At 37.1% G+C, this 20,733-nt stretch overlaps 1 protein-coding gene across 2 annotated transcripts in view; it reads right to left on the bottom strand.

Moving 5' to 3' along the window:
* Nucleotides 1-20,733, bottom strand: part of OTULIN (OTU deubiquitinase with linear linkage specificity) — a 301,396-nt gene that overhangs the window by 215,606 nt on the left and 65,057 nt on the right. For both annotated transcript variants that reach the window (XM_053714574.1, XM_053714573.1), the window contains exon 4: nucleotides 5,261-5,346. In XM_053714574.1, coding sequence (XP_053570549.1) covers nucleotides 5,261-5,346 — 86 coding nt within the window. The remainder of the gene's footprint in view (nucleotides 1-5,260; nucleotides 5,347-20,733) is intronic.

Here is a 20,733-nt window from a genome sequence, read left to right as displayed (position 1 = left end):
TTTAGATTTAAGTTTTTTATTTTGGGGGGTATGGTTGGGTGGTGGGTTTTACTGTTGGGGGGGTCATTGTATTTTTTTTTAGAGGTTAAAGAGCTAATATCTTTGGGGCAATACCCCACAAAAGGCCATTTTAAGGGCCATTGGTAGTTTATTGTAGGCTAGGGTTTTTTTATTTTGGGTGGGCTTTTTTTTTTTTTTAGGGCTATTAGATTAGGTGTAATTCTTTTTTATTTTTGATAATTTCGTTTGTTATTTTCCGTAATTTAGTGTTTGTTATTTTTTTGTAATTTAGTTTTTTTTTTTTTTTTTTGTAATTAAATACTTTGCAATTTTTATAGTAATGTTAGGATTTTTGTAATGTGTAATTTAGTTTATTTAATTGGTAGTTTAATTTTAGTTTAATAATTATATTAGTTTAATTGTTAGTTTAAACTTATTTTTTTTTTTATTTTGACAGGTAAATTTAAATTTAATTAAAGATAGGGAAATTTTAATTTTTTTATAAAGTTAGAGGGGGCGTTAGGTTTAGGGGTTACTAGTTTAAATTAATTTATTGCGATGTGGGGGCTTTCAGTTTAGGGGTAAATAGTTTACTTTAGTATATTTCGTTGTGGGGGCTTTCAGTTTAGGGGTTAATAGGTTTATTATAGTGGCGGCGGTGTAGGGTTTAATAACTTTAGTATAGTGGGGGCGATGTGGGCGGAGGGCAGATTAGGGGTTAAATATATTTAAATAGTGTTTGCGATGCAGGTGGGCGGCAGTTTAGGGGTTAATAAGTTTATTATAGTGGTGACGATGTTGGGGAGCGGCGGAATAGGGGTTAATACATTTTTTTAGTGGCGGCGAAGTCGGGAGCGGCAGATTAGGGGTTAATAAGTTTAATATAGTGTTTGCAAGGCGGGAGGGCCTCTGTTTAGGGGTTAATAGGTAGTTTATGGGTGTTTAGTGTACTTTGTAGCAGTTTAGTTATGATTATGAGTTTTAGGTTACAGATTTGTAGCGTAACACTCATAACTACTGACTTTAGATGGCGGTACAGATCTTGTCGTTTTAGGCTGTAACGCTCGCTTTTTAGCCGCACCGCAAAACTCTTAATACCAGCGCTATGGGAATCCCATTAAAAAACGTAATTTTTACGAGTGCGGTACTGATGTTGCGTTACAGGCTGAAAGGCTTGCAGTACTCCTATACCCACAAGACTTATAATGGCTGCAGTGCTGTTTTAACGCTGAAAATACCATATTCTCAGCGTTAAAAGACGAACGCACAAACTTGTAATCTAGCTGTTGGTTGGCAATGGTTTTAATGAACAAACTCCATTAACTATTAGCTATTCAATATAAAAATAGTTAATTGTAATCAATGGTTTTAGCCAAACCTTAAGATATTAGACATTATCACTATAGAAAAGAGCCCATGAGAGTACATTTCACCCTAAAAAAAGAGACAGAGATTTCAGCATTTGTTAAAAGAGATTTATTAATAAATATTAGATCATATAAAATTTGTATCAAGAAGTGTTTTTTTATTTATTTTATTTTTCAGGTGTTTATACCTCTGCACAAGTAATGCCTACTGGGACCGACACTTCAAGAGTATCTTTAACATAACAAAAACCATCACCAATAAAAAGCAAGGCTAGCTTACTAATTGCACACACACAAAAAAGACGGTGTATTATTATGAACAGATGAACCGTATATATTATTTTCACTACAAAACTCTACTAGAGAGTGACTGCATAACTGAAGACATCTATCACCCTAGTAATCCAATGAGAATATATGCAGAGCAACAATAGTATCTACATACAGCAGAAATAAGTCTTAAAATATATGTGTTAGATTCAGGATGAACAACACCTCTACAAGAGGGTAGCACCGCTCAGCCTAAAATGTATCAATCTTCTTGACATTGTTTGTCTGATTTTTTAACCAGCTAGTCTATTAGAGCTTCCCATAAGACAGCGTGTATGTACTTTATTTAATAAGGGTGGTTAAGGGTTTCTAAATAATCGTTCTCAGTAGAGGAGAGTTCCGATTCCACTGTATTCCTGATTTGTGCATGGTACTTAAACAGATTACTCCTGAGGGATGTCCCTGATGAGCCTAAGGCCTGTGAAGATACCTTCTGCCGCTTGCAAGTGTCCGTGTTTAACTGGTGGAGGAATGACAGCCATCAGTTCTGTAATTACAGAGTGAATACATTGTTTAACTTTAGAAGAGCTTTCTTGGGGATAACCTTGGTGAGTTGTAAATCACTGTAAAAGGCCAATGATCTAACCTTCACCAGATCAAATGTGGATTTTCTCATCAATCCTTGCATTGAAAAAAATAGGAGTTTGTCTAAAATCCTTAGTAGCATCAACAATACTTCCAGGTTCTAATAACATATAAATTGTGAAGAAGTTTTTCTGAAGAATTCTTAGGATTAGGACACAAAGAAGGAACAACAATTTTTTCATTAATATTGTGAGGACACAACCTTAGGTAAAAAAAATAAAATTTGGTTCTTAAAACTGCTGTATACTGATTAAAAATAATATAGGAAAATCACAAAAAAGAGTCGATAATTCATAAACTCTTCTAGAAGAAAAAACATAAATTATGATTTACCAGATAATTTCCTTTCCTTCTGTATGGGAAGAGTCCACAGCTGCATTCCTTACTTGTGGGAAATACTGAACCTGGCCACCAGGAGGAGGCAAAGACACCCCAGCCAAAGGCTTAAATACCTCCCCCACTTCCCTCATCCCCCAGTCATTCTGCCGAGGGAACAAGGAACAGTAGGAGAAACATCAGGGTGAAAAAGGTGCCAGAAGAATAAATTTAAATTTAGGGCTGCCCATCAGAGAACACGGGCGGGAGCTGTGGACTCTTCCCATACAGAAGGAAAGGAAATTATCTGGTAAGTCATAATTTATGTTTTTATAGGAAGAGTCCACAGCTGTATTCCTTACTTGTGGAATACATATACCCAAGCTCTAGAGTACACGGAATACTAACGGGAGGGGAAAAAAGAGAGGCGGACCCTAACCTGAGGGCACCACAGCCTGTAAAACCTTACTCCCGAAGGTTGCTTCAGCAGAAGCAAAAACACTAAGGTGCACAAAATAGACAACGTTTCGGACCTCTAGTCCTTAGTCATGTCAGTACTGACATGACTAAGAACTAAAGGTACGGAACGTTGTCTATTTTGTGCACCTTGGTGTCTCAATAAATCTATTAACTTTGGAGTGGCGAGTGCTGCTGTCTTTATGGACTTTGATTCTATGTTTTGGGACCTTGTGTGGAGTCTCTGACAGATTTGCACCCTCATATCTGTTGTGCTGTTCCTTTTCAGCTTTGTGATATGCGGCTATGTCTCCAGACTAGGTGAAACATGTGTGCATGGTCATATAAATAGTCGATGGGTTATGAAGGTGCATGGTACTTACTTGTCAGCACCTTTGTCTACCTTTCTCTCCTTTGCTGCCGAAGACTCCAGTAGACGGCCCATGCAAGTGCATGCACAGTTTCAAGGATCTGATCAAATCTTAACAAGGAGCAACACACTCTAGACCAAGAGATTGGCGGGCATGCCCACATTTCACCTGGGAGGCTGCCTGGCTGAACCCCTCTTAGTAGTTTCTCTGAGGAGGATCTGGGTCTCAAATCAGTTAGAGAACCCCTATCAAATCACATGAAGATCAGCATTTCAAAATTGGCCTCACTCCTTGCTAAGGGGAAAAAACTGACTGACTGAGGGATTATGGGAAAGTGGGACAATTAAAAATCTCTGCTATATTGGGATTTTTTTTGCTTGTGGAGTCTAACCATCCCATGAAAAAAAAAAAATCCTACATTATTAGTTTCAACAAAAAGTAGCTTTGACTTAAAGTGATTGTAAAGTATGACATAATACTGGGCAGCATATAAATGAAATCTTTAAAATAGGGGCACGATCATTTATTAAAATTTTGAAAGACGCTTCATTTTTTAAATATTTCCCTCTTAGTTATAGTAAACATACCGCCGTTCCTCCGCCCGCATCTCCTACCTTCTTTAGCATATCGCTGACGAATCTGACTTCCTCCAATTGTTGCATGCCCCACAAGCTGGATGGCAATGGGGGCACGCAACGATTTGAGGAAGCCAGGTACACACTTGCACATATGAATGAATAAATTAATAATAACAGATACGGCAAAGTTTCACCAGAATGTGAATTCACGATCAATGTACCTTTTCTAAGATGAGCATGTCTTTGCAGATTTAGGATATTTCAGTATTAGTTTTTATAGTGGAGTATTAAAATATAATATATGGTATTCAAGTATACTTTAACCCTGGTTTCTGACAATGGTAGCAATGAATCCTCTGTGCTGACCCAAAGTAATTCTGAAGGTTTCTGCAATTTTCAACATTTTAGTATTTGTTAAGCTAGAATATTATACATTTGCACTATATTATGCATTGGTGAAATGTGTTGACAGACAGAATCTATATGCAAATGATCTTCCAACAGATTTCTTTATCCTTATTCTTAAAACAACCACAATTACCACATTCCATTTATACATAATGATTGTGAAATTAGATTGGTCCTTAACGTTTAATTTAAGATCTTATTGGATTTACAAAAAAAAAAAACATAAAAAATTCAGCTTAGGTTCTTTCTAAGCTATGCTTTAATATTAAGTGACATATAAGCAAACGTGCAACCCTTTTTAATTCTGTATTTTTTGTTAGATGCTGTGGTTTTCTCTGCAACAAAAATGTTTCCTCTGTAACAAATATGATGATTTGTCTACAGTGTGAAAAACTGATTTCTATAAAAAAATAACATTACAATATGCAAAAATAATAATTTAGATTGTTCATCCATCAGGAAAGCACTACAATATAAACATGTAAGCTTTGCACATTTCATACAATTATTTATGCACACTTTTTTGAATGTTCAAACATTTCTTAATAGCAATCGAGACTATAGTTTTTCCCCAGCATTTTTAAAATTGATTTAGTCATAACCACTACAATTACCCATGCTGCTTTATTCAAGAAATGTATTGGATCTAGAGAGTTTTATCTTTTTGTCTAAAAACAAAATTCCTATTGGATCAGTTTTCCCTTAATATTATTAAATGAACCAACACAGTTTTTTTTCATGCATTTGCCAGTATATTCATAAATTGACCATTTTAGTGGCTTAACTTTTTTCCCACTAAATCTTAAATTTCACTTAAAAATATTAAAATGTAAATGTTTCATTTTTTTACCTGTTGAGCCCTCTTTAACAGTGGTTGGAATTTTTTTATTCTTTTCTTTTTCAATTTCGTCTTCATCCCGATAAAGGTCTTCTTCACTATATGTGATAAAATATAGGATTATCCAACAACAATATATTAAATACACTCTTTTTTTTTCTTCATATTTCTTTTATTGAGGTTTTTAGATACATTAACATTGCAGTTGACATAAGCCATATCTCAAAATAAACAGAGAAAAGAATCATGTTCATAACATTACAGAAAGAAAATTGTTCACATACTGTATACAGAATCAAATGATGATTAGGCTATGATTGAAACCTCTTTTTTTTTTTCAATGTTTTGAGCACCTCCCAAATCATCAATGGGCCACTCTTGGACCCATGCTTAGTTACTGGTTTTGCTGGAGGTAAACTAGTGTGATATAACACCACTCCTTTTTTTTTAGTATGGCATTATTAAGCATATCCCTTTATATATCCAGGCTTAGTATTAAATATCTCCCCCATATTAAAATATAGCAGCCACTCTTGGACTGATGACCACTGAATAAAATTAGCAAGGGGAATATGAGGGAGACAAAATGGGCGGGCCACTTTTGGACCCTATTTCTAGGAGTGAAGGCACAATAATATGATAAGGGAACCATCATTAACAATAATTTCAGATAAGCAGCTTGGGCAAGATATCACGCAGGGTAGAAAAGGAATAGGACAAGAAAAGGGGAGAGAGGGATAATATTAACACCTAGATTTAGAGTTTTGCGTTAGCCGTCAAAAGCAGCGTTAAGGGGTCCTAACGCTGCTTTTGGCCGCCCGCTGATATTTAGTCAGCCAGGAAAGGGTCTAACGCTCACTTCCCTACCGCGATTCCAGGCTACTGCAGATCCCCTTACACCAATTGCGTATCCTATCTTTTCAATGGGATCTGCCTAACGCCGGTATTTGGAGTCTTGGAAGAAGTGAGCGGTAGACCCTCTACCGACAAGACTCCAGCCGCAAAAAAAGTCAGTAGTTAAGAGCTTTATGGGCTAACGCCGGAATATAAAGCTCATAACTACTGTGCTCTAAAGTACACTAACACCCATAAACTACCTATGTACCCCTAAACCGAGGCCCCCCCACATCGCCACCACGCTAATAAAACATTTTAACACCTAATCTGCCGACCGGACATCGTCGCCACCTACGTTATACTTATGAACCCATAATCTGCTGCCCCTAACATTGCCGACCCCTATATTATATTTATTAACCCCTAATCTGCCCCCCCAACGTCGCTGCCACCTTACCTACACTTATTAACCCCTAATCTGCCGACCGGACCTCGCTGCCACTATAATAAATGTATTAACCCCTAAACCGCCGCACTCCCGCCTCGCAAACACTATAATAAATAGTATTAACCCCTAATCTGCCCTCCCTAACATCGCTGCCACCTACCTACAATTATTAACCTCTAATCTCCCGCCCGCACCGTCGCTGCTACTATAATAAAGTTATTAACCCCTAAACATAACTCTAACACTAACCCTAACACCCCCCTAACATAAATATAATTTAAATTAAATGAAATAATATTCCTAAAATTAAATAAAATAATCCTATTTAAAACTAAATACTTACCTATAAAATAAACCCTAAGTTACAATTAAACCTAACACTACACTATCATTAAATTAATTAAATAAATTACCTACAATTACCTACAATTAAATAAACTATTTTATAATACAAAAACAAACAAACACTAAATTACAAAAAATAAAAAAGAATTACAAGCAGTTTAAACTAATTACACCTAATCTAAGCCCCCTAATAAAATAAAAAAGCCCCCCAAAATAAAAAAATCCCCTACCCTATTCTAAAAAACAAAAGTAATCAGCTCTTTTACCAGCCCTTAAAAGGGCTTTTTGCGGGGCCTTGCCCCAAAGTAATCAGCTCTTTTGCCTGAAAATAAAAATACAACCGCCCCAACATTAAAACCCACCACCCACATACCCCTACTCTAACCCACCCAAACCCCCCTTAAAAAAACCTATCACTAAATCCCTGAAGATCTCCCTACCTTGAGTCGTCTTCACCCAGCCGAGCCAAATTCTTCATCCAAGCGGAGCAAGAAGATGTCCTCCATCCGGTAGAAGTCTTGATCCAAGCGGCAAAGAAGAGGTCCTCCATCCAGGCGAAGTCTTGATCCAAGCGGCAGAGAAGAGGTCTTCCATCCGGGCGATGTCTTCTTCCAAGCGGCATCTTCTATCTTCTTTCTTCCGGATCCATCTTCATCCCGCCGACGCGCAACATCCTTCTTCCCCGACGGACTAACGACGAATGAAGGTTCCTTTAAGGGATGTCATCCAAGATGGCGTCCCTTCAATTCCGATTGGCTGATAGAATTCTATCAGCCAATCGGAATTAAGGTAGAAAAAAATCTGATTGGCTGATGCAATCTTTTTAGGGGATGGCCGTATTGAAGTATAGCCCAATGTAAGAGATGCAAAACATCCAAGTCTTTAAAAGCATAAGGTCTTTTTTTTTTCCTTTTGGAATATTAAAATACACAGATATCTTAGTATAAATACTAAAAGGTTAATCGACCGGTAATTACTAGATATCTCAATTTCCAAGATAAGGTGAAGTTGTTACACTATTATAGGAAAAAGAGGGATTTAGCCATAGAAGGAAAAAGGATCCTCATATTCCAAGATTTCTCAGCAGAAGTATCTAATAAAAGAAGATTAATGTCGCCTCTGTGTACACAATTGATAAATAAGGGTTACAATGACACACTAATATATCCAGCAAGAATACGTATTCAGGGCACCAAAGGGACAACAATTTTAGAAAACACTAAAGAGGCTGAAACATTCATGAGAGAGGAGGTGATATAAAAAGAGGTGTACACAATGAGAAATTGATTTTTTGAACCTGTATGATAAGATGTATAGAAAAGGTAGAGTGCAAAGGGTGGATATGGGGGAGGGGGATTTTTCCTCTTTTATATTTTTTTTTCTCTTCTTTATATTTGGACGTTTCCACCTGGCCAGGTGATATGAATAAAAATGACTAGTCAGGTTAGATTTACCTCTTGGAACGTAGGAGGTTTTACCTCTCCGATAAAAAGGAAAGCTATTTTGGGACAATTAAAGGGTCTGAAGACCGACATTACTCTTATCCAGGAGACACATCTAAAAGAAAAGGAATTAGCCAAATTGAAAACTAGCTGGGTGGGAGAAGTAATAGGCACCCCATGTAATAAAAGAAAGAAAGGGGTTGCAATTTTATTGAATAAAAAGTTACAATACACAGTTATATCCTCAGAGTTAGATACAGAAGCAAGATACATGATAGTAAAAATAGAGGTGGAGAAGAGAAGATTTACCATTTGCAATGTATACGGCCCCAATGACCATACCCCTACATTTTGGTTAAATCTCCAATCACAGTTACTGGAAAAAACAGAAGGGATTCTCATAATAGGGGGGGACTTTAATATGGCCCCCCAAACTCCTATTGATAGAATAAGAGAGGAATCAGCTAGAAAGAAAACTAGAAGAGATAAATTAGAGGCTAAATTACTTAGCATAAAGGATATCTGGAGAGAGAGGAACCCGATAGACAAGGAATATACATGTGCCTCTAAGGCTCACAGGACGCTCTCAAGGATCGATGTGTTTTTAATTTCGGAGAAATTATCAGGTTTAGATGTAGAAGTAGAGATAAAAGAAATAACAATATCAGACCATGCCCCACTAATCTTTAAAATTAATATAAATAGTGGCAACTCCCCCCTAAAAAGATTTCGATTCCCGAATTATCTGATTAATAATACAGATTTTAAAAATATGTTGGTAACAAAGTGGCAGGATTTTTGTATGAATAACTCAGAATACTTGGATAAGCCGGAGATATTCTGGGAAGCGTCAAAAGCGGTAATTAGAGGCAAAGTTATTGCGTATATGTGTAAAAAAAAGATTAAACAAAAAAATAGAGAAAAAGAAATGGTAAAGAGGCTAAGCTCAGCATACAATAGATATCTTGACGAGCCAAATAGGAACAACTGGCAGCAGTATGTAGAGGCTAAGGAGGCTAGAGATATATGGCTACTTGATAAAACTACACAACAAGAACTTAGAATGAGTGCAAAATTTTTTAGATTTGGGAATAAAGCAGGGAAGCTATTAGCAAACCTAGTCAAGAAATCGAAAGGACATAATCATATTAGCTCTATATCTACGAACGGTAAGACAGTTAATAAGACAGAAGATATTCTAAAGTTATTTACGGAATATTAGATATATAGCCCAGGAGAACTAAACTTTGAAAGAAAAGCTGAATTTTGGACTAAACTAAAAAATGTAAAGCTTAAGGAAGCAGATGGTAAAAGAATTATCAGACCGATTTCAGATGAGGAGATTAGCAATGCTATTAAGAATTTAAAAAATGGTAAAGCATCTGGGCCAGATCTACTACCAAACGAATACTATAAAATATTATCAGAACATAAAATTCCTATCTTATCTTCCCTGTTTAATTCATACCTTATTAAGGGGGAGGAAATGTCATCCCACTTCACGGCATCCTGGACCACTTTAATTTTAAAACCAAACAAAAATCCAATAACCATGGAATCATATAGACCCATATCTTTGTTAAATTCAGATTATAAAATTTTGACAAGCATTATCGCAAACAGACTTCAGGTGGTTCTGGAATCAGTAATTCATAATGATCAGACGGGTTTTATGAAAGGAAGAAATTCCTCTTCTAACTTGCGAAAAGTATTTTTGGTGTTAGATTATCTGAAAAATGCAAAACAAGAACAGAGGGGGGAAAAAAAAAGAAGAAAAAAAGGTGAAGGAGGTGGAAAACTATCTAGTCTAGCAATAATCTCTTTAGATGCACAAAAAGCTTTCGACTCAGTGGAATGGGATCACCTTTTTACTTCACTGTTAGAATTCGGTTTCCCTGAGACAATAATTAATTTAGTTAAAAATATTTACAAAAAACCTTGCACTGCACTTTTAATAAATGGTCAGATATCAGAAAGTTTAACATTAGGTAGAGGTACCCGCCAGGGATGCCCCCTTTCACCCCTATTGTTTAATATCGTAATAGAATCACTTGCTATTATCTTAAGGGAGAAAATACAAGGGATTAAGGTGGGCAATTATGAATGTAAAGTTTCCTTATATGCAGACGATTTGTTATTGTATGTACGTAATCTTAAGGAAAATATTCCATTAATACTTGAAATAATTAAAGATTTTAGTTCTTTCTCAGGCTACAGGATCAATCTTTGTAAATCTGAAGTGATGGTAATCAAGGGAGATAAAGACATAAAATTTGAAAATTACTTTAAAATTGCCCAAGAAGGTATAAGATATTTAGGAATTTTGATTTCAACTAAAGAGGACACATGGTATAGTATGAATTACACACCATTATTAAAGAAAATAAAAGAAGATTTAAAAGCTTGAACCAAGCTACCTATTTCAATCTCTGGTAGAGTCAATCTCTTTAAAATGATCATCTTTCCGAAAATCTTATATTTAATCCAAAACATCCCGGTGATGATGTTGAAAAAAGACATAAGAGGAGTCTCATCAGCCATAAGGCAATTTATTTGGAATAATAAGAGACCTAGAATTTCATTAAACAAATTATACCTGCAGAGAGGTATGGGCGGATTAGCTCTACCAAATCTGGAATATTATAATTGGGTAATGCTAAGCCGAATAGTAGTGGAATGGATAACGGGGGCTACGTACTATACGATACCAGAGGCTGAGAGAATTTTTTTCAAACCGTACGATTTACTGAATATTATACACAATCAGTGGCAGAAACTTCCGGTTAACATTAGGAATACAAAAACCATAGCTAACCCGATAATAGCCTGGCAAAAACTTTGCAAAAAATTGGGCGTTGAATTTGATATGTCCAAATATTTGTCTATACAGAATAACTTGGTATTTCCAGCAGGTATTAACTCGCCTATATTTCAAAATTGGGAAGGAAAGGGGTTGAAATTTATCCATCAAATACTAGACACAGAAAGAAAGGTTGTTAAAACATTTGATGTGTTAAAAAGGGACTTTCTAATAGATAATAGAGATGTCTATGCTTATCTACAGGTCAGGCACTATGCGAACCAACTTATTAAGGAAAATGGATGGGACTGGGGGTGGGATAAGATTGAACCCTGGTTAAAAATGGTTAAACAAGGATTTTATTCAATCTCACCATGATATAAAATTATTTTTGTCCAGGAAGGCCAAAACAATCTAAATAATTTAACTGACAAATGGGGACCCTACATTACAGGAATTAATGACCCCATTGAAAGATTAATTGAGTCAATTTCGCAAGTAGCAAAAATAACAATATCTGAAACTTGGAGAGAGGCACATTTAAAATTATTATACAGAACGTATTGCACCCCTAAGAAAGGAGCAGATTGGGGCAATACACAGTTTAATAAATGTCCAAAATGTAGTAAATACGCAGCTGACTTGATACATATGATTTGGGAATGTCCCTTAATTAGACAATTCTGGCTTAAAATCAACTACTGTTTCTTCCAAGATCTAAAGAATTAGGGAGAGATTGGAAATTCATATATATATCGGTACTAGCGGCGAGGAGTATAATTTTTTAAAACTGGAAAGATAGAAAGAAACCTAGTTTCGTAGAATGGAAGAACTTTTTGATAAAACAGGCAGTTATTGAACAATATGATGTACAGAATATCGATGAGAATGCAAATATAGAATATATGAATAAATGGGGGAAATTGATACATTCATTGTCTGCTACTGTGCAGAAACAGTTCTTGTATTCTTATAGGAATTTAGAAGAACTTGAAGTTTAGATAGAGGGCAGGTGGGAACGGTTAATAAACAAATATATATATTTTTTTTGTTTGTTAGTTTTGTTTTATATTAGATATGGTTTTTTAGGTTTAGCCGTTGACATAGCTTGTCAACGGCATGAGATTAGGTGGAATTAAAAATCCAAAAATTATAAGATTAGAATACAGGATGAGTTTTTATTTTTTATAGTATTGATTGAAGGGCGGTAAAAAGAACATAATGAATTATGCTCAGTTCATGAAGGGCCCTATGTTATTCATTTATGTTTGAAAGTTGCAAAACACCCTGCAAGGTGGAATTATGACCGAAATGAGAGGTCAGTAATTGTTTATTTGTCTTCTTTTTACTATATATAAAGGGTAAGAAACATCCTGCAAGATGAAAAGGAAGACCGATTGAGTGGCATTATATTTATATTTTTTGGATATATAAAAAAAAAAAAAAAAAAGAAAGTTGCTTTAAACTGCATGCTCTATCTGAATCATGAAAGAAAACATTTGGGTTTCATATCCCTTTAAAGGAGAAGGATCTGCCTAACTAAACCTCCTATAACTGTGGCCCGAGGTTCTAAGAAAGGCCGGGTTTAGCGCAGCTCTACAGCTTGCTAGAGGTAAGTATATAATGCTACAGTTGAAAAAGTTTAACAAAAAAGTATTTTAGATTTGTATAGGTTGAACTCGATGGACTTCAGTCTTTTTTCAACCTTATCTACTATGTTACTATGTTACAGTCAAGTAGATGAAAACATGTAAAAGCATATTTATGCAATATTCATATTTAAGAAAGTGTTATACTGTGTAAAACTAATTTAAATGTTCCATGAATATTCAGTATTCAGTAAAAAAAAAAACATAATTTATGCTTACCTGATAAATGTATTTCTCTTGTGGTGTATCGAGTCCACGGATCATCCATTACTTGTGGGATATTCTCCTTCCCAACAGGAAGTTGCAAGAGGATCACCCACAGCAGAGCTGCTATATAGCTCCTCCCCTAACTACCATATCCAGTCATTCGACCGAAACAAGCCGAGAAAGGAGAAACCATAGGGTGCAGTGGTGACTGTAGTTTAAATTAAAATTTTGACCTGCCTTAAAAAGACAGGGCGGGCCGTTAACTGGATACACCACAAGAGAAATAAATTTATCAGGTAAGCATAAATTATGTTTTCTCTTGTAAGGTGTATCCAGTCCACGGATCATCCATTACTTGTGGGATACCAATACCAAAGCTAAAGTACACGGATGAAGGGAGGGACAAGGCAGGCTTAGATGGAAGGAACCACTGCCTGTAGAACCTTTCTCCCAAAAATAGCCTCCGAAGAAGTAAAAGTATCAAATTTGTAAAATTTTGAAAAGGTATGAAGCGAAGACCAAGTCTCCGCCTTGCAAATCTGTTCAACAGAAGCCTCATTTTTAAAGGCCCAGGTGGAAGCCACAGCTCTAGTAGAATGAGCTGTAATCCTTTCAGGGGGCTGCTGTCCAGCAGTCTCATAGGCTAAGCGTATTACGCTCCGAAGCCAAAAAGAAAGAGAGGTTGCCGAAGCTTTTTGACCTCTCCTCTGTCGAGAGTAAACAACAAACAGTGTAGATGTTTGGCGAAAATCTTTAGTAGCTTGTAAGTAAAACTTTAAAGCACGGACCACGTCAAGATTATGTAAAAGGCGTTCCTTCTTTAAAGAAGGATTAGGACACAATGATGGAACAACAATCTCTTGATTGATATTCTTGTTAGAAACTACCTTAGGTAAAAAGCCAGGTTTGTACGCAGAACTACTTTATCTGAATGGAAAATCAGATAAGGAGAATCACATTGTAAGGCAGATAACTCAGAGACTCTCTGAGCCGAGGAAATAGCCATCAAAAACAGAACTTTCCAAGATAAAAGTTTGATATCAATGGAATGAAGGGGTTCAAACGGAACCCCTTGAAGAACTTTAAGAACCAAGTTTAAGCTCCAAGGTGGAGCATGTAGAAAATGGTATTGGCAGAATTTGTAAGCAGCGCTAATTAAATAAATAAAAACAAAACAGTCTTACTGCTCTGTTGCCTCCTGGTTATCTGGAGGGAAAGACACATACAAATGTAGGCACATAGAGTGAATTCCAAGTGCTGTTTCTTAAGCTCCCAAACAGTCCAGCTGCAGCCGTTCTCTGTCCCTGTGTGTTTCTCCCCACACCGGAAGTAGAAAAATAGTCGATCGATCTGAGTAAAAGAGAGCAGCGCAAAGGGACACGATTCAAGGCAGTTTTATTTAACACGTATAACAGTACAATACAAGTACTACTTACAAACAGTAAGTGCATTCAGACATTTCACAAATTATGTTGTGAACATATGAGGTCTTAGTCCGCCAATCCGGGTCACCACAGCTGACCGATAGTTCTGACAGGGGATGTTCTCCTCCCGAATTCAGCCTCCAGCAGCAGGGCACCTTCTCTGACAGCAGACTTGACCGGTATAGCTCAACGCGTTTCCCCCGGAGTACGCTCGGGCTTTTTCAAGAGCAGGATGTTCAGGAGTGTGTGTCACTATTTCTAGCAGATGGTAAAATCTTATTGGTCTATATATTAACCAATGCCGGGCTAATTATCCTTACACACCCATATCACAACAAACATTATGTTAGTGAGACACATACGGTCTATACAATTGGACTTACATACATTATAAATATATACCGTGTTGCAAACTCATGGAATTAATAAAGAAACTAATTTGATTCAAGTGACATAACCAATGTTCAAAATATAAAATCGACATAGCAATCATGTTCAAAATATAAAATTATAATAATAAAATAACTAGTGAAGTGCATAATTAAATTACATAATGATACATAATGAAATACATCATGTTAAAAACAATTAATAATAAACATATACAATATGATAATACATATATACAAACACTGGAATAATATCTATACACTATAGTGATATCTATACAAATGAATTAAATAAATTCATATTTGTTAAAAATAATCTCATCCTAAAAGTTAATAGCAATAGTTAAAATAGTACAATAATTCAATTATATAAAAAAAAATTGCTGTATATAATATCCACAAAAAGTCTATATGGATACCCACGTATATACATACATACACGCACACATGTGCATACACTATTCAAAATAACACATATACCCATATATAATAATATAATACTGCACATATATGCATACATATATATACACACACGTGCATACACATATACACGTACAGGTAAACACATGTATTTCAAAAGTGATGTCCTGAAACGAGATAAAACAAAAAGACCCATAATTAATCAACATGCATACACAAAGCTGTTCCTGTTAAAAATCAGAGGAAAAATGTGGACAGGAACAGCTTTGTGGATGCTAAGAGTGGCCATTTAAGGAACTGGAAGGCTAACATTCCTGTAAGCCAGTACACTAGAATTAGAAGAAATTGTACATTGCTAAGTGATTTTGAACAAGAGGCTAAAGAACTAGATAATACATTTTTATATAAGGGATATGATACTGGTCTTCTTATTACAGCTAAACAAAGAGCTAGGGAGATGGATAGAGTAAAACTTATTAGAAATAAGAATACTCCAAAGCCCAATAAGTCTGGGGACAATGAAGTACGTTTTATTACTACTTATAATGAGGGAGCCCGAGTGATTAAGAAAGTAATGAGGAAACATTGGGGTATTTTAAAATCTGACCCCATTTTGGGTGAGTTGATAGGAGATAAACCACTCATTACCTTTAGAAAAAATAGGAACTTAAAGAATCATTTGGTACCCAGCAAGTTAAAAAAGTTAGAGGCTGGGCCAAGGAAGATAAATGAGAAGGGAGGTACACTTCATAATTGGTTATCCCTACCTATGGGCACATATAAATGTAATAAAGGGAAATGCAATATGTGCTCACATGTAAAAAGAGACAATGAGTTTGTAAATTCTGAAGGGACAAAACATTTTGAGATCAGATATAGATGTAACTGTGAGACCACATACACTGTATATTTATTGAGGTGTAAATGTGAGTTGCTCTACGTAGGGCGCACTAAAAGAAAGACAAGAACCAGGTTTAATGAACATCTATATAATATAAAGAATGGTCTTAATAAACATAGTGTTCCAAATAATTTTTCATTAGTCCATGGGAGTGATCCTAGGGGCCTTGAGATACAGATTATTGACTGGATACCCCCTGATAATAAAAATAGACTGAGAGCATTGAGACAAAGAGAAACAGAATGGATATACAAACTGAAAACCTTGGATCCATATGGATTAAATATTGACTTGGATGTTCAGGCCTTTTTGTGATCTCTTTGTCATGATGCATCTTGTCCTAATGGTCTATCTTATTTTATCCTATTTTACTCTGTTCTGTCATATTATCCCTGCATGCTGATTAATTATGGGTCTTTTTGTTTTATCTCGTTTCAGGACATCACTTTTGAAATACATGTGTTTACCTGTACGTGTATATGTGTATGCACGTGTGTGTATATATATGTATACATATATGTGCAGTATTATATTATTATATATGGGTATATGTGTTATTTTGAATAGTGTATGCACATGTGTGCGTGTATGTATGTATATACGTGGGTATCCATATAGACTTTTTGTGGATATTATATACAGCAAATTTCATTGAGTCCTCTTTTATTCTTTTTTATATAATTGAATTATTGTACTATTTTAACTATTGCTATTAATTTTTAGGATGAGATTATTTTTAACAAATATGAATTTATTTAATTCAGATGTATAGATATCACTATAGTGTATAGATATTATTCCAGTGTTTGTATATATGTATTATCATATTGTATATGTTTATTATTAATTGTTTTTAACATGATGTATTTCATTATGTATCATTATGTAATTTTATTATGCACTTCACTAGTTATTTTATTATTATAATTTTATATTTTGAACATGATTGCTATGTCGATTTTATATTTTGAACATGATGGTTATGTCACTTGAATCAAATTAGTTTCTTTATTAATACCATGAGTTTGCAACACGGTATATATTTATAATGTATGTAAGTCCAATTGTATAGACCGTATGTGTCTCACTAACATAATGTTTGTTGTGATATGGGTGTGTAAGGATAATTAGCCCGGCATTGGTTAATATATAGACCAATAAGATTTTACCATCTGCTAGAAATAGTGACACACACCCCTTCTGAACATCCTGCTCTTGAAAAAGCCCGGGCGTACTCCGGGGGAAACGCGTTGAGCTATACCGGTCAAGTCTGCTGTCAGAGAAGGTGCCCTGCTGCTGGAGGCTGAATTCGGGAGGAGAACATCCCCTGTCAGAACTATCGGTCAGCTGTGGTGACCCGGATTGGCGGACTAAGACCTCATATGTTCACAACATAATTTGTGAAATGTCTGAATGCACTTACTGTTTGTAAGTAGTACTTGTATTGTACTGTTATACGTGTTAAATAAAACTGCCTTGAATCGTGTCCCTTTGCGCTGCTCTCTTTTATTCAGATCGATCCAAGGTGGAGCAACAGGTTTAAACACAGGCTTAATTCTAACCAAAGCCTGACAAAAAGCTTGAACGTCTGGAACTTCTGCCAGACGCTTGTGCAAAAGAATAGACAGAGCAGAAATCTGTCCCTTTAAAGAACTAGCTGATAATCCTTTTTCCAAACCCTCTTGGAGAAAGGACAATATCTTAGGAATCCTAACCTTACTCCATAAGTAATTTTTGGATTCACACCAAAAAAGGTATTTACGCCATGTCTTATGGTAGATTTTCCTAGTGACAGGCTTCGTGCCTGTATAAGGGTATCAATGACTGACTAGGAGAAGCCACGCTTTGATAAAATCAAGCGTTCAATCTCCATGCAGTCAGTCTCAGAGAAATTAGATTTGGATGATTGAAAGGACCTTGTAGTAGAAGGTCTTGTCTCAGAGGCAGGGTCCATGGTGGAAAGGATGACATGTCCACTAGGTCTGCATACCAGGTCCTGCGTGGCCACGCAGGCACTATCAAGATCACCGATGCTCTCTCCTGTTTGATTTTGGCAATCAGTCGAGGGAGCAGAGGAAATGGTGGAAACACATAAGCCAGGTTGAAGAACCAAGGCGCTGCTAGAACCAATTGAGCAAACACCTCCGGATGGAGTTCCCACTCCCCCGGATGAAAAGTCTGACGACTTAGAAAATCCGCCTCCCAATTCTCTACACCTGGGATATGGATTGCTGATAGGTGGCAAGAGTGAGTCTCTGCCCAGCGAATTATCTTGGAGACTTATAACATCGCTAGGGAACTCCTGGTTCCCCCTTGATGGTTGATGTAAGCCACAGTCGTGATGTTGTCCGACTGAAATCTGATGAACCTCAGGGTTGCTAACTGAGGCCAAGCTAGAAGAGCATTGAATATTTCTCTTAACTCCAGAATATTTATTGGGAGGAGTTTCTCCTCCTGAGTCCACGATCCCTGAGCCTTCAGGGAATTCCAGACTGCACCCCAACCTAGAAGGCTGGCATCTATTGTTACAATTGTCCAATCTGGCCTGCGAAAGGTCATACCTTTGGACAGATGGACCCGAGATAGCCACCAGAGAAGAGAATCTCTGGTCTCTTGATCCAGATTTAGCAGAGGGGACAAATCTGTGTAATCCCCATTCCACTGACTGAGCATGCATAGTTACAGCGGTCTGAGATGTAGGCGTGCAAATGGCACTATGTCCATTGCCGCTACCATCAAGCCGATTACTTCCATACACTGAGCCACCGAAGGGCGCGGAATAGAATGAAGAACACGGCAAGATTTTAGAAGCTTTGATAACCTGGATTCTGTCAGGTAAATCTTCATTTTTACAGAATCTATCAGAGTCCCTAGGAAGGAGACTCTTGTGAGTGGGGATAGAGAACTCTTTTCCTCGTTCACCTTCCACCCATGTGACCTGAGAAATGCCAGAACTATGTCCGTATGTGACTTGGCAATCTGAAACCTTGACGCCTGTATCAGGATGTCGTCCAGATAAAGGGCCACTGATATACCTCACGGTCTTAGGACCGCCAGAAGCGATCCCAGAACTTTTGTAAAGATTCTTGGAGCTGTAGCTAACCCGAAGAGAAGAGCCACAAATTGGTAATGCCTGTCCAGAAAGGCAAACCTTAGGAACCAATGATGATCTTTGTGAATCGGTATGTGAAGGTAAGCATCCTTCAAATCCACTGTGGTCATGTACTGACCCTCCTGGATCATAGGTAGGGTGGTCCGAATAGTTTCCATTTTGAACGATGGAACTCTGAGGAATTTGTTTAAGATCTTTAGATCCAAAATGGGTCTGAAGGTTCCCTCTTTTTTGGGAACCACAAACAGATATGAATAAAAACCCTGTCCCTGTTCCGTCAGTGGAACTGGACAGATCACTCCCATAGCTAGGAGGTCTTGCACACAGCGTAAGAATGCCTCTTTCTTTATCTGGTTTACAGATAATCTCGAAAGATGAAATCTCCCTTGAGGAGGGGAAGCTTTGAAGTCCAGAAGATATCCCTGAGATATGATCTCCAACGCCCAGGGATCCTGAACATCTCTTGCCCATGCCTGGGTGAAGAGAGAAAGTCTGCCCCCTACTAGATCCGTTACCGGATAGGGGGCCATTCCTTCATGCTGTCTTAGAGGCAGCAGCAGGCTTTCTGGTTAGGTTTCCAGCCCGGCTTGGATTGAGCAAAAGTTCCCTCTTGTTTTGTAGCAGAGGAAGTTGATGCTGCACCTGCCTTGAATTTTCGAAATGCACGAAAATTAAGCTGTTTGGCCTTTGATTTGGCCCTGTCCTGAGGAAGGGTATGACCCTTACCTCCAGTAATGTCAGCAATAATTTCCTTCAAACCAGGCCCGAATAGGGTCTGCCCCTTGAAGGGAATGTTAAGTAATTTAGACTTTGAAGTCACGTCAGCTGACCAAGATTTAAGCCATAGCGCCCTACGCGCCTGGATGGCGAATCCAGAATTCTTAGCCGTTAGTTTAGTCAAATGAACAATGGCATCAGAAACAAAAGAATTAGCTAGCTTAAGTGTTCTAAGCTTGTCAAGTATTTCAGTCAATGGAGTAGCTGTCTGAAAGGCCTCTTCCAGAGACTCAAACCAGAACGCTGCAGCAGCAGTGACAGGCGCAATGCATGCAAGGGGCTGCAGGATAAAACCTTGTTGAATAACCATTTTCTTAAGGTAACCTAATTTTTTTATCCATTGGATCTGAAAAAGCACAACTGTCCTCGACAGGGATAGTGGTACGCTTTGATAAAGTAGAAACTGCTCCCTCCACCTTAGGGACCGTCTGCCATAAGTCCCGTGTGGTGGCGTCTATTGGAAACATTTTTCTAAAAATAGGAGGGGGGGAAAACGGCACACCGGGTCTATCCCACTCCTTATTAATAATTTCTGTAAACCTTTTAGGTATTGGAAAAACATCAGTACACACCGGCACTGCATAGTATTTATCCAGTCTACACAATTTCTCTGGTACTGCAATTGTGTCACAGTCATTCAGAGCAGCTAACACCTCCCCAAGCAATACACGGAGGTTCTCAAGCTTAAATTTAAAAGTAGAAATATCTGAATCAGGTTTCCCCGAATCAGAAAT

The sequence above is a fragment of the Bombina bombina genome, chromosome 5, assembly GCF_027579735.1.
Source record: "Bombina bombina isolate aBomBom1 chromosome 5, aBomBom1.pri, whole genome shotgun sequence".
Lineage (NCBI taxonomy): Eukaryota > Metazoa > Chordata > Amphibia > Anura > Bombinatoridae > Bombina > Bombina bombina.
Note: the sequence above shows the minus strand (reverse complement) of the source record. Positions and strands in the feature narration are given on the sequence as shown.